This window comes from Aegilops tauschii, chromosome 7 (genome assembly GCF_002575655.3).
Source record: "Aegilops tauschii subsp. strangulata cultivar AL8/78 chromosome 7, Aet v6.0, whole genome shotgun sequence".
In the NCBI taxonomy this organism is placed as follows: Eukaryota; Viridiplantae; Streptophyta; class Magnoliopsida; order Poales; family Poaceae; genus Aegilops; species Aegilops tauschii.
In genome coordinates this window covers 63,656,594-63,679,715 of record NC_053041.3, presented here as the reverse complement: position 1 = coordinate 63,679,715, position 23,122 = coordinate 63,656,594, and the positions used below count along the sequence as shown (strand labels likewise).

At 44.9% G+C, this 23,122-nt stretch overlaps 1 protein-coding gene across 2 annotated transcripts; it reads left to right on the top strand.

The window, feature by feature from the left end:
- Positions 1 to 54: 54 nt before the first annotated feature.
- On the top strand, positions 55 to 4,464 carry LOC109735825 (uncharacterized). 2 transcript variants are annotated; one of them, XM_020295031.4, is made up of 10 exons: positions 55 to 396; positions 681 to 743; positions 1,499 to 1,577; positions 1,685 to 1,783; positions 2,328 to 2,406; positions 2,570 to 2,615; positions 3,199 to 3,293; positions 3,375 to 3,444; positions 3,943 to 4,025; positions 4,219 to 4,464. In XM_020295031.4, exons 1-10 carry the CDS (start codon positions 160 to 162, stop codon positions 4,247 to 4,249), a joined length of 882 nt encoding a protein of 293 aa, XP_020150620.1. In that variant the 5' UTR covers positions 55 to 159; the 3' UTR covers positions 4,250 to 4,464. The 2 variants fall into 2 exon arrangements, with proteins under 2 accessions (XP_020150620.1, XP_020150619.1); XM_020295030.4 differs by having other exon boundaries at positions 1,685 to 1,795.
- Positions 4,465 to 23,122: the final 18,658 nt, after the last annotated feature.

The following is a 23,122-nucleotide window of genomic DNA, read 5'->3' as shown; positions in this document are numbered from 1 at the left end:
CGCAGCAAGAAGTGCTGAAAAACCGGGGGTTAAACCGGACAGAGCCCCAACGAGACGTCTAAAACCGGTCCGTGGTAATCTCCACAGCGCCTCCAGCAGAAAAAAGCGCACGCAGCGGCGCCTCTTCCCTTACCTCCGCCGCGCCGCGCGACCGCCGAGATGAGCCTCTCCCACCGCCGCCCCCACCTGCCGCCCGGCGCGCCGCCGGTGGGGGATCCCTACTACCACCTGTACGCGCCCCAGCCTCTCCAGCACCCGGACCCGCGGCAGGGCGTCGTCACGCTCTTCGTCGCCGGCCTCCCCGACGACGTCAAGCCCCGCGAGATCCACAACCTCTTCTCCCGCCGCCCCGGCTTCGACCACTGCCTCCTCGAGTACACCGGCCGCGGCAACCAGGTCCCCCCACCCCCCTCCCCCTAAGCCGTGCTCTGCCCTTCACTCAGACTAAACCCTCGCCTAGGCATTTGGGGGAAGAACACTTCGATTCGGCCGTTTCGTCTTTGCCATCTAGACCTGACTCTGTATGTGACTAGTGTAGACTAATCCAATTTTCTCTAGTAGGCGCTGTAGCGGCAAGATGGAATTTCCACCTCCCCTGTTTGGGTGTATATATGTTACATTACCTAGATTTGAGCATATCGCTGTTTTTCTGATGCCATATATCAATTCTTATGCTGCAGGCTGTTGCATTTGTGTCATTCTTCACCCATCACGCGGCCCTGGCAGCAATGGATTCGTTAAATGTGAGTTATGCTGCGAGTCAAGTTCCTTCTGCGGTTTTTTCCTGTTTGCCCTGTGTAGAATTTCTCTGTACTAATGTGGATATGAATTTAGGCAAAGCGTTATACTTAATTCCCTGCTAAGTATGGTGCCGTTGCCATTGTATTAAAAGTTCAGCAGCAGGTCTTAATCATTGTTTATAAGGCTGTAAGGAGACCTAAGGCGAGCACCAACCGCCCTGACGCCTAAGGCGGATGCCTGAAGTGGGCATAATTGTAACGCGCTGCCAGGGCGCCTTGCCGCCTAAGCGTCCAAGCCTTATAAAGAATGGTCTTAACGCAGCGAATTTCCAGGGTAGTAGCTTTAGTCACTATTAAAATCCATATGCTGAGTAACAAATTGACAGTTTCTATTGTGTAAAGGTCCTTGATTTGAAATCATGTGCCGCTTCACAGTAGTACATCAAGCCAATGAGAATTGTTAAGAGGAAACTTGACTTGCTCTAGTTACATGGAATTTAAAACTCAAAGACTGGATTTCCGTAAGTATGATCTAGAAAAACTCTTATGCTTTTACTTGTCAAACCATGACCATATGAGTAGGCCAAAAGCTCTACACATGCCTCTGATGTATAAAGTACATTTTCGATGTAGGCTGTAGTACAAAGAAATTACCTACTCCTGCCTCAGAAATCTTATGTTCTGGTCTCATTGCTGTATCAATAGTGTTGATCACTTGATTGTCATTAGCACCGGTCTGACATTGTGTTCCATTTCAGGGATCTGTTTTTGATCCCGATAACGGTGATTGCTTGCACATTGAGCTAGCTAAGTCAAATTCACGCAAACGCCATGGAGGTACTTTTTGTGCACTATTGCTAATTTTCTTAATCGTATCAGTTTCCCCAATTAAAATGCTATTGAAAACTTGCACACCATTCAATGGATTACAATTTTCATGTTAGGTGGTGGTGAGGTCTACAGAGTAATTGACAAGCGAGTTCGAACAGAGGAAAATTCTGACAATGATAACAACCGTGATGAAGGTGATGATGATGTATCAGGCAATGATGATGGTAATGGTCATACTTATTTGATAATATCTCACATCTGTAACGGAGTTGGTCCTCAACTCAACATATCTAGCAAGCCACTGTAGTGCCATCTAAAAAATCGTATTCAGACTGAACTTGTTATAAGAGGAATTAGGAAGGGCTAGAAATTTGCTGTTCAACATGGCTTCCATTCACTTCTTTCTCCTCTTATTTATGTGGTATGTTCCATACCTTGAGGAGCACAATTAGAGTGGTAACACTTAATTTTGATAGTTGATTACTTCGAGGGGTTCCCTTCATTTTGTTTTCTCTAGAATTATTTGAGTTGATTCATGAAATAACTAGCAAGAGTATTGGCATGTTAGCAGCAGTAAGAGTTTGCACTTGGTATGCCCCCATTAGGAAACAATTTTGTGGTCGGATGACTTTGCACACACATGTAAATAAAATTATAAAAGTAATGCCGGTTGCAGTATGGGTTCTCAACGCACTATCACTACAACATAGTGTCTCACCTGCACATTCTTGTTGTTGTTGGCAACCAAACATTCAGGAGAGGGTGGATCTGATGGACCATCGGATGAAGAAAATGATAATTCCAGCGACAAGAACGAGTTACCCACGGACCAAAGGTTGACATGCAGTTTGCATTACTCATAGTTTAAGTTAGTTGTATTTCTTAATTTGGCATTCAACTTAATTAAACACTAGTGCTAGGGAGGCACTTTTCTTATGTCTGCCGATTGTGCATGGATTTGTTGATGATATTTGATTGATGTTTCCTTTGATGGACAGTGGTGAACCAGGGATCAAGCAGCAGAAGGGGCGTTCTTCTTCAAATGTGAGTTTTGTGTCATAGCTTAACTTCATCACACTTTGATTTTATATCGCCTTTGTAAAACTAATATACACTGCGGCAGTGTTGTGAAACAAAGCAACCAGTTCTGCATGTTTTTGTAGCATGATTTCTTACATTCTATATTGTGGCATGATGTTACTTGTGTTCATGCTCATATTTCTGTTTAATGACTATTAGAAGAGGCTGACCAAATTACGCTTGCAATGTAGATTTTGCATGCCTTGAAGAATCATGTAGTAGCTCGATTTATCTACCAATCTGAAAAGGGGTGTATCTGTACGAACTGGGTTACTTTGAACATGTTTTCTTATAAATGTTTTAAATGCGAATATTGCTTGTAAGTGGGACAGTGCATAAGCTTTTATCATGTTTCTTCATGTCTTCTTTAACTGCACATATTGTGACACGCTCTGTATATATGTTTTTGGAGAATTTTGAAGTGCACAGGTGCAACATTTTAATGATGGATGCATATCAATTTATAACCCTAAAAGTATGTTTGATTTTCCCATGCAGTTTTTCCCTCTCTTTTTTCAATTTCTATAACGCGAGATTGACTGTACAGGATCAGCCAGACAAAATTCCACCTTGCTCTACTTTATTTCTTTCAAATTTGGGACAAGCATGTACAGAGAAGGAGCTAGAGGAACTTTTGTCTAAGTATGTCAACTGAACTCTACTAATATATTTACTAAAGTGAAGTTGTAGAAGAAAATGATGATTATTGCTTATTGTTGCCAGGCAACCTGGATTTCATGTGCTTAAAATGCGTCGCCGCGGTGGACTGCCTGCAGCTTTTGCTGATTTTACGGTATGTCTACCTTTGTTGTTTACGTTTTAGTTCTGTTATTCTACCTGTTCTTCAGAGATGCTACAGATGGTTGTTTGTCTTCACTGTAAAAATTAAAATATATGACCAATAGGGCCTTTCGAGTAAATATATGACCAACAGGCGCATCACAGGTTGTCTTTGAGTTACACATGGGTTCTTATTGTCTTTTAACTTACTAACAAGTTTAGGTTTCCATACCTTTGCATTTGTTAGTGATATAGAATCGGCATAATCGGACAGATGCCATACTTTCTTGTACTTATAATTATTGAAAGTACAATCAGACGCAAGTTCAATGTAGGAACAATGTTTGATATCACAAATCAGTATATTTTGGTGTATATTAGCTCTTCATGTTTAGAAGGGGTTGTTTACGTGCATTCTGAAAATACATCTAGAATAGAAGAGGCGGTAATATCCCTTCTTCATCCCTGTTCCCATAGCTTTACTTTTCTGAGACATGGCCTCATTGTGCAGGATATCGAGTCATCCACAGCTGCTATGGAGAACCTCAAAGGCACCATCCTGTCTTCTTCCGATAGCGATGGCTTGCAAATTGAGTATCCTTTATCTTTTGCTGTTCAAGAAGTTGCCGGCTCTACTTTAAATGCAATTTTTCTTATAATTTCTCGTGCTTGTCGGTTTGTTGACTGGTGTTCATAATGTTTTTATATTATTATGTATACATGAACCCAGCAATTGGTTTTCCCTGGAACTGTTCCTTGGCCTTGTTTCCTTTAACTCCAGCTGCAGGTACGCCAGGTCAAAGATGAGGAAGAGCTAGCGAGCAGTACCCGCCGTCTTCGACTGGAGTGACTCGCAAGCTATCATTGAGCATCACCTGCACATGTAACTGCCTCTAGGCTGTAGCATCTGGAGTTTTAGTTTGTACTACTAATTTATCGAAGTACATGAGAACCAGGAGTTGTGCATATGTCCCGTGCCAGAGGATTTGGACTATTTATTTAGGAATCCAATAACTCCCGAACGTTTGGATTTTGGGCATTTCGTCCCGAACGTTCTTACATGGCAACTTTAGTTCATGGCGGCTGCTACAAATCAGCTGACTTATTTCTGGGAGAAATCAGTCGGCTCGCTGGCCGCTCGTTCGGTTTTGATTTCGCGGCGTTTAACCGTTGGATACGCGAACACACTAGATGACCGCTTCGTCCTCCTTGCCTCGTGACCAAAAGCAGCAGCAAAATCCTCTTGCAGCTCACTCCGACCACGGGCACGCGGAAAAGGCTAGCCCGACGACGGCGAGCTCCGGCGAGAAATTCGCAGCGCCGCCGGCAATCCCTGCATCACAAGACCAAGAGACACTGGGTGCTGCTCCACGGCAACACTAAGCGCCGCAAAAAAGCTTCAAACGAAGCAGAGACGACGCCTCGGGCGGCTTCAGTGCAGCTCCGATGGCGCTTCGGTGCAGCCCCAGGCGGCGCTCCATTGCAACTCCGTCGGCGACGAGCGACGCTTCAGTGCAGCTCCGTGCACGGCACTACATCACCGGCAGCGAGCGGCGCTCTATTGCAACACCGTCGGCGGCGAGCGGCGCTCCATTGCAACTCCGCGTGCTGCACTGCATCACCGGCGGCGAGCGGCGCTCGACTGCACTCCGGCCTTCGTGCTGCGTTGCAACACCGGCGGCGAGCAGCCCAACCTCTTATGTGTGCTGCGTTGCCGCACCGACGCCGACGAGGGTTGCGTTGCAACGATGGCAGCACCGTTGAGTCGTCGGGTGGGTCGCAGCACCTGCAGCATCCGAGTCAACGACGAGGGGTGCATTACTGCGTCTCGGCGTTGATGTGTGGATCTTGAGGAACAGGAGGTGGAGCTTGGGAAGCAGGCCATGGCGGACTGGACTTGGACGGGAGGCCATGGCAAAGGGGATTGAGCTCGTTGGATTTGACCGGTTCACGTTCTAGCTGAAGAGATAAGGCCGGGCATGTGCTGGGTGGGCCCTCACCAGGACGCGTGGCGTCCTTAGCGCGCGGCTTAAGGGAGAGAAAGATCATCCGGTAGAAAATAAACGTTTTCCTTAGTTCATTTGGGGTGGCAACTTTAGTTGAAAGGGGATGGCAACTTCTTCCTTTTTCGTTTTTTTGTCAGAAAATTGCCATGTTTTCCTAATCTCACGCAAAGTAAACTTGCCACCTAATCCCGTTCGGGTTGCCATGCTTAACTCCCGAACATTCGGGAGTTATCATTACCGTTTATTTACCCATCGTTTAGGAAACTTTCTGTTTCGGATTTCCGCAGGAATAGTATCTCAGATGATGGGATAGTTTTGAGCTTTTGGACTGCCATTGCACAATCTTTCTTGCTGGAAAACAGCTACCGTCCTACTGCGATCCTGACAGTTTCGGCGAAAATGTTTATTCCCTCTCGCCCGCAATCTTAATCTATGGTCGAAGCTGACCATCTGAAAGCTATCCTTCCGCTTATCTACTTCCTTCAGGATAGGACCATAAGCCGCCATTCTGTTGCCTGAGTTAATGTTCTTGATTACACTTAAGCAGTCTGATGTAATAAGCACTCTTCAAACCTGTAGGTCGTTACGATAAGCCAACACATGCTAACGGGCTGGCCCGACAATTTTGACGTCCATTTACAATAGCAAGATATAGACATGACCCAACTGCCATGAAGCATTGCTCAAAAAACAAAAACAAAAAACACTGCGATGAAGCATGGTGCCCCCCGGTATATAAGTCGTCCATTGCTAGCTTCCCATACACATGACATTAATGAAAGAAATCATGATTAAGCACAACGGAAGACATCATTGGGTGATAGTACCAGCTATTCTAACATATAATCAATATATAACCATAAAAAAGCAGAACCACATTCATCATAGAGGAAAAGATTTTTTTTTTGCGCGAAATAATTCTTTTATCACTCAATTTTCAGTCTTACAATCTCGTCCAACAATTTTCAGGACTTCTTCTGGGCCAGAGCATAACCAAACCGCGGTTCGGCCTTGCAACCTACCAAAGTTAGCCATGAAATGACTAGTACCGTTACAATTCCGACGAGTATGAGCAATACAAGAATTTCTCTCTACCATACTAAGAATGATCTCTCTAACAATGAATGCATACTTCGATCTATTTGCTACTCCTTCCTTAATTATTGAGACGGCCTCCAAGCAATCTGACTCTATATCAATGGGTAAATTGCTCCATTGTAAAGATAAAGAAATTCCCTCTTTTATTGCAAGTAGATCTAGATCTGCTTCCAGTGCATCAGTGCACGTGTGTAGGTGTCTGCAAGAGCTAAAGATGATTGATCCCGCATGATCTCTAAGAATCCCCCCCCCCCCCCCCCCCCCCCCCCCCCCGATTCCATTAACAAAAGAACCATCTGTATTAAGCTTAACTCTTCCCACAGCTGGTTGAGTCCACGAACTGGGAACCGTATCATGATGTGTGTGCTGTTTCTGTTTACCCATGTATTGGATATGAGCCTTGCCCTTACCCGAATCTATAGGGTTCTGTAAGTCCTGCAGTGAAGCTAGATAGCTTGTCAAAAAACGAACAGAGGCATCCATTGGTGGCAGTGGTTTTGAGTGGACTATCTCATTCCGAAGGAACCAAATTCTCCAGAATAGCATCAGCGAGCGACTTCGTGTATCATCGTTGATACTAGATAGCAGATGGAAAATAATATAAACTGAATGTTGATGAGTGGATTGCATCCCTGATTTGATTTGAGCTGGTTTTCTTCTATTATTGCTCATGTTAGAAAAAACTGGAGTGGGCTAGACGTAGGATCCTTTTATTTAAATAGCTGTATTTTATTAATTAATTGAATCAGATGAACTTTCAAACTGCTCCCATATGAATATGTTTTGACTAACTTTTTCTCCGAACAATCCTAAAGCATACTAAACTACTAATACTAGCCCTAACGGCGAGTTGACGACAACTAGTGAGTGCTCTCCGCTGCAAGTCATATATCCCCTAACCATCTGACAAATCTTTTCTCTGGCTCCTGCCATCCATCTCACAGCTCTACCTGTGGCTGCACATCGCTCCCTTTACCAATGCCGCTGCTCATCGCTCCCCTGACCAATGCCAACTTGTTGGCTCCCGCGGCGCATGACTGCTGCAGCTGGTAAGTATATGTACTGTTGCTGATGGACAGATTGCTGGTTCCATCAGCCTTGTTGGTTCCGGCGGCGTATGAATGCTGCTGCTGGTAAGTACCATTGCTGCTGGCCAACTTGTTGGTTCCGGCAGCCTTGGTTGTTCCAGCGGCGTGTGCATGCTGCTGCTGGTAAGTATATGTACTGCTGCTGGGGGCCAACTTGTTGGTTCCGGCGGCGTGTGGATGCTGCTGCAGGTAAGTAGATGAACTGCTGCCAGCGGCGTAGGAGTGCTGCTGCGGGTAACTATATGTGCTGTTGCTGGTGCCCAAAAGGCCACCGGGATGACCGCCGGCGTACGCACCGTTGTTTAGGTGACCCGCTGGTTGATGTGCAGCGCTGCCATAACCGTAACTGAATGCTCCAAGAGGCGCCGCTGGAGCATCTAGGTAGCTGGTGGCCGGCTGATACGGCGTCGTGCTGTAGTCGTTGTATCCTAGTCCTAGAAGTAGAGGCGCCATCGTCTCATATTCCAGCAGCGACAGCAGCATGAACTCATCAAAGCCGTAGCATGAAACACCAGGACGATCTACCATCTCTGAATCTGAGAGCTGCGGCGGCGGTTCCTGCGACGGCGGCGCGGTGCCTGGACCGTAGTCACAGTCTTGTGCTGGTATCATCGTCTCTGGGCATGGCGGTGGCGGTGCCGGTTCATCATGCTGCTGCTGCATCAGTTGTGGTCTCTTGTTGGGGCGGCTGGCTTGCTCCAACTCAAACATGTCCGTCTCATCAACTTTCTCTGCCACCTCCTGGGTTCCCTGAGTCTGGAGGACTTGATCATCAGCTCCCTTCTGTGCCTTGCCCTTCCTCTTCCTCCCGCCTGCCTTGCCCTTGATCGTGTCGTCGGCGCTGCGCTGGCTTTTCTGCCTCTGTATCGTGCACAGCACCCACTCGCCAAGCTGCATGCGATAACAGATTATAGTACAAGTACAGATTAGTATTTTCATCGGTCTGCGATAAATAGATCGCCGAGAAGGAAACAGATTAAGGCGTAGGACGAAGGGCAATTAATCAAGATGGCCACCTTGTCGGCGTTCTTGTCGTTGGCCTCCTCCTCGGACGTGAGGTTCTCGTACTCGTACATGGTCCAGGCGGTCTTGGCCGCCTCGTCGGGTCCGGTGTAGAACACGAGCGTCCTCCGGCGCCCGACCAGCGGGTAAGCCTTCGAGGGGCCGGTGCGGATCAGACGCTGAGGGCCGGTGGCCTTCCAGTACCCCCTGCCCGGCGTCGTCCGGTCCGGCCGATTGCCCGTCGCGTACTTGCGGGTCCGCTTGGTGAAGAAGTACCACCGCTCCTCCCCGCAGTCCATGAACACCTCTGCAACATTGCCAACGTCCATCAAATCAGATCGATCTCTACGCTGTTTTAATCAAACTCGCATTCCAAATCAAGAAACAAGAACTCGTCATCATCGGGAGGAGCATCGGACCGTACCTGTGATCTGCTCCGGGCGGTAGTCGGTGATGGGCACGTCCTTGAAGATGGGCAGGTGCGGCGGGTGGCCGTCCATCTTCCGGCGGAGGTAGTGGACGATGAGCTCCATGTCCGTCGGCGCGAAGTGGTAGCCGGGGGGCAGGTTCAGCACCAAACGTTGCTTCCCTTCTTCCATGGTTTCCACGCACGCACGGCCGCCTGCCTGCAGGCCCACCCCCTCTCGATCGACGGTGTGCGGCGGTTAGGGCAAGATCCCGAGTCGTCCGCGTAGTTGACACGGCGCCGTACCCAAGTAGTAATCCGCTTTTCCTATTTATAGTAGTGTCGCCCGGGACGGACCGCCTGCTCTCGTGGTGGCCGAGGACTCCTGCGTTGCGGAAAGCTCTCCAAGAAAACTCCCAACCCCAAGATGCGAGAGCAATTAGCTTTTTTTTTAACACAGTATGAAACACTCATATATACGCGCATACACTTATCTCTATGAACACGCACATACACCTAACCCCTATGAGTATTTACAAGAGACTAAGCCGTCATATCATCTTGATCATCGTAGATGCTTCGTAGTTGACGGGAACATCTCCTCTCACTGAACCCATATCGCTGGAAATCCCGAAATAAATTCAGGATAAATGCAAGCACCAGGATTTGAACCCTGGTGGGCTGGGATATCCCTGTCCTCCTAACCATCCAACCGCACGTTGGTTCGCCGAGAGCTATCAACTAGCTGCTCATTGCGGGGCTCCTATAAAGGTCACTTTTGGTGGACTGAGAGCTCGTCACTTGACATGTTCTCAGCCACCGTCATGTGTCGCGTGCTGAGCACTCACTCAGGATTTCTTTTTTATTTTTCTTTACGCGTTTTCGGGTTTTAGATTATTTCTTTCGGTTTTTTGGCTTTTCAGTTTTTGCCCGCTTTTCCTCATGTTTCATGTAAGAAAAGAAATGGGCGAAAAACGCGTTTTTCTTTCTTTCGCGAGAGGCACGAATTTACTTCTCATGGAGACACAGATTTGCTCACATGAGAGTCACCTCTCAGAAAAAGAAAAATCGTGTTTTTTCCTCCCATGAGAGGCACCTCTCAGAAAAAGGAAAATAAACGTGTTTTTTTGCTTTTGCTAGAGGCACAGTTTTACTTCACGTAGAGGCACATATTTGCTTCCTTGAGGGGTATAGGTTGTGCCTCTCGAAAAACACAACAGAAACATGTTTTCAATTTTTTCCGCGAGAGGTGCAGATTTACTTTTCGTTGAGGCACAGATTTGCTTCCGTAAGAGGGACAATTATGCCTCTCGAAAAGAAATGTATGTTTTCTTCTTTCATGAGAAACACATATTTTAAGCTCCCAGATTGCTTTTCTTTCCCTCTCGCAAGGCGACTAGAGAAAGCCTTCCTCCCCTCTATCTTCACAAGCGAGCCCGTGGATTCGGCTCCCCTCTTCCTGCCGCTCTGGCGGCCGGTGGCGGGGAGGGAATTTCTGGTGCCTTTTTTCCGGCTAGTAGACATGTAGGGTTTTAGTTCTCGTAGGGGCGGCGTTTGGACGGATGGCGGCGCCTCTTCTTCGAGTCAATCTTCGGGGCTCCGGTCCTCCTCAAGTTCGTTCGCTGGGACGGATTAGACGAAGCTGCGACGTAGATTCCTACCAGCTCCTCGGGGCGAGGAGGTTAGGGTTTCTTGCCTTGTGTACGCAACGGCGATATTTGGTGTCAAGTTCTTCAGATCGATTTAAGGATTCAACGGCGACAATTGTAGCTCCAGGATGCTAGTCCTTAGGGGCACGAGCACGAAGACTTCCTAGCTGTCATCGACAAGGTCAAGCCGGCTCCGGTATGTAAACGGCGACAACGACGCATCGACGGCTCGTTCTGGCTGCGGCGATGGTCGTTCGGTGGTCCATGGACCTCGATGTAATCTTTATTATGTTTGAGGCATTTTGTACTTCCGGTGAATCTTTATAACAGGTCTGATCTTTTCAAAAAATAAAAGAGATACATATTTGCTTCTCGTGAAGATATAGATTTGCTTTCAGGAGAGGCGCAATTGTGCCTCTTCAAAAAAGAAAAACAAAGTAGAGAAAACCATATAAAAGAAGTTCGTCGAAACCTATAAACATGAGATCTCTCTACTCTTATAAAAAACCGAGTTGGTGATGATGGTGTGCCTGCCATCTTGCAATATAGACCGCCCGATCTATATCTGACGGATAGAAAGCAAACTATGGCAATTTTGTAAAAAGATACCCGCACATTTCTCCACATTTGCAGATAAGGCCTAACCTCGTTCATCCTTATCCCCCACAACCTCATTGTTGAGCAATTAAAAAAGGAAGTCTTTGGAACAATCTAGCATGGTGGCCACTGTCGGCGTCGTCCATCCCCATGCCTCCGCTCAGTCCGACCATCAATCACCACCACGCCCCACTCGCGCTCACCTTATCTCTCCTGTTTCTCGAGATATCATTAGTTTTTACACATGGGATTACTCCTGCATGGGTCAATCACAACAGGTATTTTGTAAAAAAATGCATCTTAATGTTCCGTACAATGCACGGGCATCTTGCTAGTACTTTCAAAGATCTTGACACAAGAAATTCAACGGTAAAAAAGGTTCAGGATTCAGACGCACATCTTGAAAGAAAAAATGTTGCATCAGTTGTCGCAATATGAGAAAGCAGGAGTGATTTACAAAAAGTACTCCTAATTAGTGATTTCGCCAAGATGTTGTAATTAATGAACGGCATCATTACCAACGGTTTAGCGAATAGATTTGAGGTGATTAACGAGCCATAATTATCAACTGTCATTAGCGAATAGGCGAGATCAATAGACCAAAAAATTTCTATGGGACTGGTCCTAACGCTTGCCGTCCTAGGGCCTGATTCATTTACTCCAATGAGGAACAAAAGGAAAGAAAAGCTTGAAATTGGCCACAGTTTTCAGCCAACACCTATTTGGCACCTTTTTATTAACTCTCCAAGCCTCTTTATTTATTCAGTGGTAAATAACAAGGTATCTTTTACAATGAAAGGGGCTAAGGTATCTTTATTTATTCGGCACCTTAAGCGAATAACCACTGCTTAATTTTTTTTGAGGTAACGCTCCTGGGCCGGCCAACATAACTACGATCGATCACATGGGAATCGAACGAGACGCGAAGTTCACTCGCTCGCTTATAGCTGGTTGGCTGGTTGACCAGTTGACCATTGATTTTTCAAAAGAGTTCAGAAATGTAAAGATAGGTCTTAAATTTGTAAAAAGTTGTCCCTTTTTTTTGAAAATATCAGCAAATTTTTTGAAGGTTCAGTAAAAAACTTCATGAATTTGAAAAGTTCATGTAATTTGAAATAGTTAACAATTTTTTAAAAAACTTCATGAATTTGAAAAAGTTAAATAATTTTTAAAAAACTTCATAAAATTTTAAAAAATTTGGTAAAAATTTGAAATTAGTTCACGAATTTTTAAAAAAGTTCAGAGCTAAAATTTCATGAAATTTGAAAAAGGAAATCACGAACTTAAAAAAAGTTCACGAATTTTTAGAAAATTTAACACACTAAAAGAGTAACGGATTTTAAATGTTTTTTATGAATTTGAAAATTGTTCATTAAAATTAAAAAAGGAGAAAGATAAATTAAAAAATAACAAAAAGAAACAGAAACAAGAAAAATAAAACACAAAGAAAAAAGCAATATGGAAACTGAAAAACTCCAGGTTGAAAATATAGAAAAAAAAATCAAACCGGAATGAATATGGGCCGGTCCGCTACTACACCTAGTGTACAGGGATGTGTTCACCCCGTACAAAATTATACCTTTAAGGCCTTGTACAATGGGAGATGCTTAAAAAAATAAACCGGGTTTTTTCTGAAGCACTGATGCCTATTTCTATAGGAGAGACGCTTAGTTAAGCGTCTACCCTGTACAAATAAGCACCGGTGCTTAAGAAAATCCTGGTTTATTTCTCTAAGCACCTCCCATTGTACAAGGTCTAACCGACGCTTGTGGCACCGAATAGACGTTGGCGCACCCCAGTCCACCCCGCTATATTCAGTGTCAAATATCATGAAATATTTCACGTAAACTTTTCTCAAATTCACGAACTTTTTTCATTTTTTATGAAGTTTTTTCAATTTGCGATTGTTTCCAAAATGAACTCTTTTCAAATATACGATTTTTTAAACCTTTATGAGGCCTTTTCAAAAGTCAATGGTCAGCTGCGAGACGGTTAACCGATCAACCAGTCAACTGGTCAACAAGCTAATGAGCTAAGAAAAAAACAAGCTAATGAGCTAGAAGCAAGTGAGTGAATGACTGTCTCGCCTCGCGTCTCGTTCGAGCTTCCCATTCGATCGATCAAAGATTGTTGGGCTGGCCCGCTAGCGTCGCCTTCGAGCGCCAGTAAGCTAAATCGGTGTTGAGAGCGCCGTTTAGGAGCTCTTCAATTTTCTGTCATCTCTCGTGGTGGCCTGGAATTGGGCAGTGTTTGCATGCTTCCATCGGCAGAAGAGGAAAAACGAACACAAGAAGGAACATGCGCATTGACATCCACGATCAACGGATCAGAAATCAATACCAAGAACTTCGAGGCGACACACGCATCTGCGCTGCGCCTCAACGCGCGCCGGCGGCTGTGCATGCTCCGCGCGAGATGGCGGTGTCAGATCCCTTGTTCTTAGCCTCAACGGTCAATTTCTTCAGTTAACACTGGCGTACTGGTTCATTCGGCGCAAGGTACAAAGAATGGAAGACTCCGATGCACCCTGGTCATCCAACGGTACATATCTTACCGACAGCACACCTTTCCAGCCAATTCACCTTATGTTGTTATTACCATTTCACTGCCTATAACTGGATTTACTAATTTCCTTTGCCCCTTGATGTATCGCACTGCTTAAGTGATTTTATTCGATAAAGGGTGAATTTATTGCCTCAAAATAAAGCATCAAGAAGATACCAATATAATGAGCACACGCGGCCTCTGCATAGTTAGGATGCATATAGTTAAACACACGCACACAAAAACACGCCGGTAAATAGCAAAGTCGTATAAGACCAAAATTATGTCTAGGCGAGAAGAAGAAAAAAACTCAAAGCGATCAGATCCGGGATGGACAAACTATAGCAATGACCGTATCCACACCAATCATCTCATGACATCACACAGACAACGAGGTTCTTCAACAGCAATGCCTTCAGGAAGGAAGCAACGCTCAAGCGTCGCCGTCACTGGATCCAGCCACCCAAGGCCAGAATCAAGGTTTTCACCTTGAAAAACTACTCCGAGCACATCCAAACAATGCCTTCGGCAAGGTAACGATGCAAAAACATCGCCATTGTCAGGTATACCTAACTCAGGGCAAACCTAGGCTTTCACCTCGGGACTCAAGACCGGGTGCTCAAGTAGCACGACCATCGAAGTAACTCATGTGTTATCGCCACCACTTTTCCGTGATCCCAGCAGCTACATGCAATGCACCGACACTGCACAACCATCCTTTGCGTCAAGCCATCATTCATAGTTTGCATCTCCTCCGAAGTCAGCCACTGGATCTGAAGAAATGAAACTCTTGCGAAGATCTTTCAGTGGCTACATCAATCTGCACTGAATTCGCCCCTGGTCCAGTGATCACCTCAATGACCAGTACTAGCAATGCTAGAAGAAGCACAAAGCAACGCCCCGCCACAACAGCGAGCGAACATACCATCGCGAACATAGAGGCCATCCCCAAGAGGTCAGAACGAGCAGATCGTGAATCTCCGGATCTGGAGCCTGAGCTCATGCACGGGAGGCCGCCATCGCTGTTGAAAGTGCGTTATATCGACTAGAGGGGGGGGGGGGTGAATAGGCGATTTTTATGAATTCTTCACTGAGGAATTTGCCAGTGAGGAAATTCCTTAGCGAAGAACTACTTGCAGCGGAATAAGTACTCAAAAGTATGCGTAGCAGAACACAAGCATGGTCATGATGATGAAATGAAGACAAGCACAGAGTACAGGAAGCGTAAACACAGGATAACACAGGATGAAGACAAACAGACTGAAGATATTGAACTGAGGAAATTGAAAAAGTCTTCAGTCAAAGTCTTCAAACACAGATATGAACAAGTGCACAACACAGTTATGAGGAAATGAAAGAGTTGAGGAAATAGAACCAGTAAGCTTGGTGAAGACAATGATTTGGTAGACCAGTTCCAACTGCTGTCTCAGTTGTACATCTGGTTGGAGCGGCTAGGTATTTAAACCTGAGGACACACAGTCCCGGACACACAGTCCTCACCGTATTCTCCTTGAGCTAAGGTCACACAGACCTCGCCCAATCACTCGTGGTAAGTCTTCAGGTGACTTCCGAACCTTCACAAATTCGGTCACTCGGCGATCCATAATTTCCTCTTGGATGCTCTAGACCATGACGCCTAACCGTCTGGAAGAAGCACAGTCTTCAAAGGTAAAAAGCGTCAGATCCACGTAGGATCAATCTCTTCAGTGATGCTCAATCATTTTGGGTTTGTAGGTGTTTGGGTTTGGGTTTTCCTCACTTGATGATTTTCGCTCAAAGTCCTCGGAGGATGGGATGCTCTCAAATGACAAGTGTCAGTTTCTCTGGGAGCAGCCAACCAGCTAGTGGTTGTAGGGGGCGGCTATTTATAGCCTAGGGAGTAGCCCGTCATGATAAGACATAAATGCCCTTCAATGATATGACCGTTAGGTGGGTAGATATTTTAGGACAGCTGGCGCATAGCATAACAACGGTCGGAAATTTGAGTATTAAATTCCTCAGGGCTATCATGTTCCTCACTGTGTAGGCAATTCGCACTGGCGAATTCCTAACTCCTCAGTCAGAACAAATTTCTCAGAGACCAGAAGAACTTCGTGTCTGTCACTGAAGAATATGACTGAACTGTATGAGATTTCCAATGGCTTCACTCGAAGGGATTGGTAGGTGTAGGATTTGAGTTGAGCATCACATGGAAATTTTTCCTTAGTATTTCCTCGACCCCCTTTAACAGTACGGTGTTTCCTATGACTCAAGAAAGAAAATGAAACTACGAAAACAAAAGTCTTCATGCTTCATGTTCCTCAAATGAATACCAAGTCTTCAAGGTCACACCAATTTCTTCACTTTCAAAGTCTTCAGAAATCCAAAGTCTTCAGTCGAAGAACTTCATTTTTAGGGGTCGACTTTCTCTGTAAATATCAAACTCCTCATAGACTTATAAACCTGTGTACACTCATAAACAAATTAGTCCCTTAACCTATAAGTCTTCAATACACCAAAATCACTAAGGGGCACTAGATGCACTTACAATCTCCCCCTTTTTGGTGATCGATGACAATATAGGTTAAGTTTTCAACGGGGATAAACATATGAAGTGTAAATACTGATATTGAGGAATTTGATTGCAAGATATAGAAGAACTCCCCCCTGAAGATGTGCATAGTGAGGAATTTGCTTTTGAAGCAATGCACACTTGAAGAGTTGAATCATGGAGATCTCCCCCTATATCTTGTAATTCATACACGCATTTGACATAATATATGAAGAATTTGAAATTAATGACGAAATATGGTGACTGATGTAATTCAGCATGCGTGCAATAATATTAATGAGGAATAAGCATGCAGAAGAAACAGCAAAAGTATCAGGCCACCATAGAGTTTAAGTTTACAACCCGATCCAACAAAGTCATCAGAAGAACGAGAGTTGTAACTTAGAAAAAAACGCCCATCAAAGATAGACCCGCTTGAAGACTAACTCAAATTTCTCCCCCTTTGTCATCGAATGACCAAAAGGTTCGAAAATGAGGACTAACGCCCCTGAAGAATATCAAGTTGATGAAGGAGCGTCAGCGTTGTTGGGGTCGTTTGTTGTAGTAGGGATTGCCGCAGTGTCGTCCAAGTCTTCATGCTCGTCGGTGTCACGCGATGAAGAATAGGAGCTGGCCACCAAGGTCGGAACCTTGACCTTCTTGTATTTCTTCGGTGGAGGTGCAGACCAGTCAAAGTCCTCCTTGAGACCCATGTTCTTCAAATCTTCTTCGCTGTAAATGTGAGACAGAACTGCCCAGGTGCGGTTGAGGGTTTCATGAAGGTAGTAATGGTTTTTCTTCACTGCATTGTGGGTAGCAGTCATGTTGTGAAGAATTGAACCAAACTGACGCGTGATCCATTTGTGATTGCGATCAACCTTCTGGTGAAGACTGAGGAGAAGTTCACGGTCAGTCATCACCCTGGGTGCTGTGCCTTGAGGATTTGGCTTGGGAGCGTTGGCGGCAGAGTCATGGGTGGCAGAGTCATCATTGGTGGAGTAGGATGCAGCCTTGCAAAATTGACCATCCAATGGACGAATGCCTTCATCAATAACAGCAGTAGCCTTGCCCTTTTCATCAGCTGAGGAAAATGTCCATTTAAGGACTTCAATTGGGGGCAAGTAGCTGCAATGGTTCAGTGTATCAGCTTTGTAGTTGAGTGAAGACCTTGTTCTTATGAATCTCATAATCCACGGAGCATAAGGCTTCAACTCAAATGGTGACATTGCGACATTGGCCAGAGTCCTCATGAAGAAATCATGGAAGTTGACGGGAACGCCATGAATGATATTGAAAAGCAGATTCTTCATGATGCCAACGACTTCTTCTTCATCCGAGTCGTGGCCCTTGATAGGACTCAATGTCTTCGTCAGAATGCGATAGACAGTCCGAGGAACATATAACAATTCCTTCACAAGGAATTTAGTTCTTGGGGCCTGACCTGGCTTCAATGGCTTCATCAGCACTTGCATATAGTGATCTGTAAGCTCAGGTTCACTGTAGACGCAACAAGCAGCTTCAAGAGGAGGACTGAGAGGCAAAGCACGAAGCAATTCAGTAGTTGCTGCCTTGTACTGAGTATTTTCAGACATCCAGTCCAGCACCCATGAATTCACATCTTCAGAGTCTCCGGTGATGTGCAGAGTTGCATAAAATTAAAGAATGAGCTCTTCATTCCAATCACATATATCAGTGCAGAAATTTAACAGTCCAGCGTCGTAAAGAACACTTAGGACTGGCACGAAGCACGACAGAGATTCCATATCCACGTGAGGAATGTGCTCATGATCGAAGACTTTGTCTTTGTTGAACAGCACTGAGGAATAAAAATTTGCCTGACTGGCAGTCCAGAAACGCCTTTTCCTAATGCGAGAAGAGTCATAGGGGTTGTAGTCTGTGAAGAATACGTGCTCGCCGAAGAAATCATCAGCCTTGAATTTTTGCTTCCTTGAGAATGGATCCTTTGGCTTGGGCAGAGGAGTGTCAGTGAGTTGCATCACAACCTCAGGAATCGCAATCTCAGGTTCTTCATGCTGAGGAATTTCTGGTTCCTCTGAAGTGGCAGCCTGGGTCTTCAATTCTTCATTTTCATTTTCTTCAGCACTAGCGGCTGGAATGTCTTCATGAGCTTCACCAGATCCCATTTGAACTGTAGTTGCTGGGGACTGAGGAATTTGTTGCAATGATGTGAAGAGTGGAGAGTTGGGGTGCTGACTTTCCCAAAAGTCATCATTCATCACTGGTGTGGTACAGCCAATGTCCACATCTCCATCTTCCATTTCTTCAACGCCAGCCTCTTCAGCAGTAAACTGAGGCATAGGCGAGGAAACTGTGGGGGTTGAAGGGATTTTATCCACTTCAATTTCTTCATCCATCTGCTCTGACGAAGCAGCAGAAGGATTTTCTTCATCAGATCCGCTAGGGATCACATATTCTTCATCAAAAGGGACGATTTCCTTTGATGGCATGGAGGAAACATGAACAACATCAATTGGATTAGCAAATGAGCTTGTCAATTTCTTCATCTTCTTCGGTGCTGAAGAATCTGAAGGAGCTGATGCTTTCCTTTTCTTCACTGCTACACGCTCTGCAGCCTTGGTCTTCTTCACATCTGATGCAGATGGAAGGATTGGAGTTGGAGTTGGCGCAGGAGGAGCAGAGGAATGTGGTTGATTTTCTTCAGGCACAACTGATGCAGTTGCCCTGACCTCTTCATTTTCTTCAGGCGCGCCACTAGTGGATGCCTTGGCAATTTCATCAGCGGCTGGAATGCAGTCATCAGCCCTGGAACTCACATTTTCTTCAGCAGCCTGATTGTCATCAACGGTGCTGGCATGTTCTTCAGTTGGCTGAGCAGATGCTTTAGCCTGAGGAATTTCTTGTTGCGATGGGGCTGCAACATTGGAGGTGAACATCTTAGTCAGTTTAACAAACTTGACCTTGGCTCCTTTCCAATCAGCATAGTAAGCGTTGAAATCATAGAGACAACGTTGTTCTTCAGGAATTTCTCCTTCCTGTACTGCGCTTTCTTGAGCTGCTTGGCCTTCTCAAATTTCCATTTCTCTTCTTGGATGAAGGCAGTCAGCATATGACTTTGGCCAGGAGTCAGCTTGAAGTCAGGCATAGGAGTGTTTGGGTCCTTGTGCCAGAGATCAATGTAATCGAGGATCAACTTTGGATCCAAAAGCAGAGGCACATTTGTGCCCTTGGCTCTAGCGGCCCTGACTTGCCTATCTCTGATGATTTCAACAAGTTCTTCATCATCAGCTTCGTCTTCTTCAGACGGCACTTGGAAGGCGACCTGCTTTTTGTGAGGACTTGGGCGAGAGCCTCGTCCAGCAGTGGTCTTTGTCTTCAGCAGAGAGGGTCCTATTGAAGAATTTGGTGCAGCTGAGGAACTAGCTGAAGCTCCTGAAGCAATAGAGATGCCTGTAGTCCTTTGGCACGTGGCGAGATGCACAGATGCTGAGGATTTTGTCGGAGCAGCCGAGGACTTTGGAGGAGCAGGAGCAGCGTGAGGAATTTGCCGTGAGGGCTTAACTGAGGAACTTGGCCATGAGGGCATTGAAGAAGAAGCACTTGTCTTATGCGCTGACTTCTTTGCCATGGATTTCTTCGGCCTTACAGAGGCCTTAGCAGCAGCAGCAGCAGCAGAGTTTTTGTTGAATTTCCTCACTGCTTCTTTTGCCTGTTTGGCCAGCTTGGCCTAGCGCTTGGCCCATTCTTCATGATAATCTTCACCACGCTTAAGGCTGGTGAGATCAGCTTCTTGGCCAGGTGCCAACGGAGGTCTTGAGCATGGAGGATTGAGTGCGAATTTCTTCATGTACTTGGGAGTCACATACCTGTACTCCCTCCACTATCTTGCCCATCTCCTCTCTATCTTCTGAATGCGCACCTTGCGCTGATTTTTATCTTCCTCAGGGGGTGTGCAGTACCCAGCATAGATATCCTCAGGGATTTCAAATGCAGTGTTGATCTCATGCCTCTTTCCTCCTTTCTGTGGCTTTTTTCCATCAGCCATTTTCTTCAGATGAGGAATTTGAACAATTGAATTTTCTGAAGAAGTATGCAACTTTTCTTCGAGGAACGCTGCAAATGAGTTAAGTTGATGAGAACCTAGTGATTCAGCAGCTGACATGAGTACCTGTGAACAGAGTATAGTTGCGAGGAATTTGGAGAGGTCATATGCGTTCTCAGAAGGTTTTTCAAAAAGAACAAGTTTGAGGTATTTGACCAGATGAGTCTTGAAGAATTTCACTAAGCGTTCTTTGTCTTAGGTTCCAGAGTTGTATAGATCGAAGATCCACACAATTGAGGAATCTTGAAGAAAAATGATGCTTAGAGAAATGAATCAAGAACATATGACATGTGAGGTGTTTAGTGTGTGAAAAATTTGAAGAATAAACACCTTTGAAGATTTTGTATAAATCATTTGAATCAAAGAGGGCAGTAAAAGTAACTTTTAATTACTCTGGACGAAGAACACGACGAACTGTGAGGTAGAGATGAGAAGTTCGTCTGTGCAGATCTTCCACGCCCTAACTTGGCGGAGGAAGACAGCTACGGCGGCGGCGGAGTGAAGAAATCCGCGGCCGGCGCGAGTATGGCGGTGACGAGGTCGAGGCAGTGAAGCTCTTCCTCACCGACGACGATGAAGTAGCGGCGGCGCTAGGGTTTGAGAAGCTCGAGCGGGAGAGAGATGTCGAGCGGAGTAAAGGAAGTGAGGAAAGGAAAGGGGGTATTTATAGCCACGGTGAAAAACTATTCGCCCGAAGAAATTGGACGAACGTGCCCCTGACCCTTCTCATTCGCTTGACATGTGTCACCCACGTACTGAGAAGTTGAGATCGTGGGTGAATAGATAAGTATTTTGTGGGAAGCGGAACGGTTTGAGCGGCAAAGCCGAAAATTTGGATAAGATAAGTTAAAAGTTCCGTTCGCAAATTCTTTTGCTGACAAGGACACAGTGAAGATTTTGAACGAGTTTCAAATAGAACGCACATGAAGAATTTGTGAATAGATTGGGTTGAGTATAGCATAGAGGGGGAAGGGTCCGATCACATTCACTTAGCAGAAAAACCAACTTGAAGAATTAGCCATAAGTGAATGCTGTAGAGGACATAAACTCATATATATACTCATATATATATATATATATATATATATATATATATATATATATATATATATATATATATATATATATATATATATATATATATATATATATATATATATAGCCAATGAAGAAAAACGACGGAGAAGGTGAAGACAATGCAAAGTTGAAGAACATGAACAGCTGAGGAATTTAAAAAAACTTAAATTAAAGATTTTCAACTTTTGTGGTGGGGTGACCCACTGTATAAGAATGATGATTTCAGACACCGCGTACAATTGTCGTAGGGCTCTGAGAATCAAATTCTTCATTAATTTCTTCACACTTAGAGTGCTATTCTTCATTGATTAAAGAAAAACGTTTCTTCATGTGTTGCACATCGAAGTCATCAATTTTGCATAAGTGTTAGGATGAGTGTCCTTTTCAAAAAACATTCGAAGATTCTAAGATATTTAGCTCACACCGCAACTTGGTAAATCTCTTCTCATCCAAGGGCTTTGTGAAGATATCGGCTAGCTGTTCTTCAGTCTTCACATGCTCAATAGAAATGTCGTCCTTCAACACATGATCGCGAAGAAAATGATGACGAATCTGAATGTGCTTTGTCTTCGAGTGCTGAACTGGGTTGTGAGCAATCTTGATGGCACTCTCATTTTCACAGAAGAGAGGCACATTCTTCACGTTGATGCTGTAGTCCTTGAGAGTTTGCTTCATCCATAGAAATTGAGCACAGCAAGAACCAGCAGCAATGTACTCAGCTTCAGCAGTAGACAGTGATACGCAGTTCTGTTTCTTCGAGGACCAATAGACCAAAGATCGTCCGAGGAAATGACATGTACCAGATGTTGACTTGCGGTCCACACGATCACCAGCATAGTCAGAGTCAGAATATCCAATGAGATCAAAAGCCGAGCCCTTGGGGTACCATAATCCAAGTGTTGGTGTGTGAGCTAGATATAGAAGAACATGTTTCACAGCCTTATGGTGTGATTCCTTCGGTGTAGCTTGAAATCGGGCACACATGCAAACACTAAGCATAATATCTGGTCTAGATGCACATAAATACAATAAAGAACCAATCATGGAGCGGTATACCTTTTGATCGAAGTCAATACCATTTTCATCAGTGCACAGATGGCCATTTGTGGGCATCGGAATTTTGACGCCTTTGCAATCTTGCATGCCGAATTTCCTCAGTACATCCTTGAGGTATTTCTCCTGAGATATGAATATGCCATTGCGCTGTTGACGAATTTGAAGACCTAAGAAGAATTTCAACTCTCTCATCATAGACATTCGATATTCTTCACTCATCATATAGGCAAATTTATCACTATAACGTTGGTCAGTACAGCCAAAGATAATATCATCAACATATATTTGGCACACAAACAATTCATCATCATAAGATTTAGTGAAAAGAGTAGGGTCGAGTGAACTGGGTTTGAAGCCTTTCTTCATGAGGAATTCCTTCAAAGTACCATACCATGCCCGAGGGGCCTGCTTGAGGCCATAGAGGGCCTTATTGAGTCTGAAGACTTTGTCAGGATGCTTTGGATCTTCAAAACCTGGGGGTTGAGCAACATATACTTCTTCCTCAAGCTTACCATTGAGGAATGCACTTTTCACATCCATTTGATATAAAGTGATAT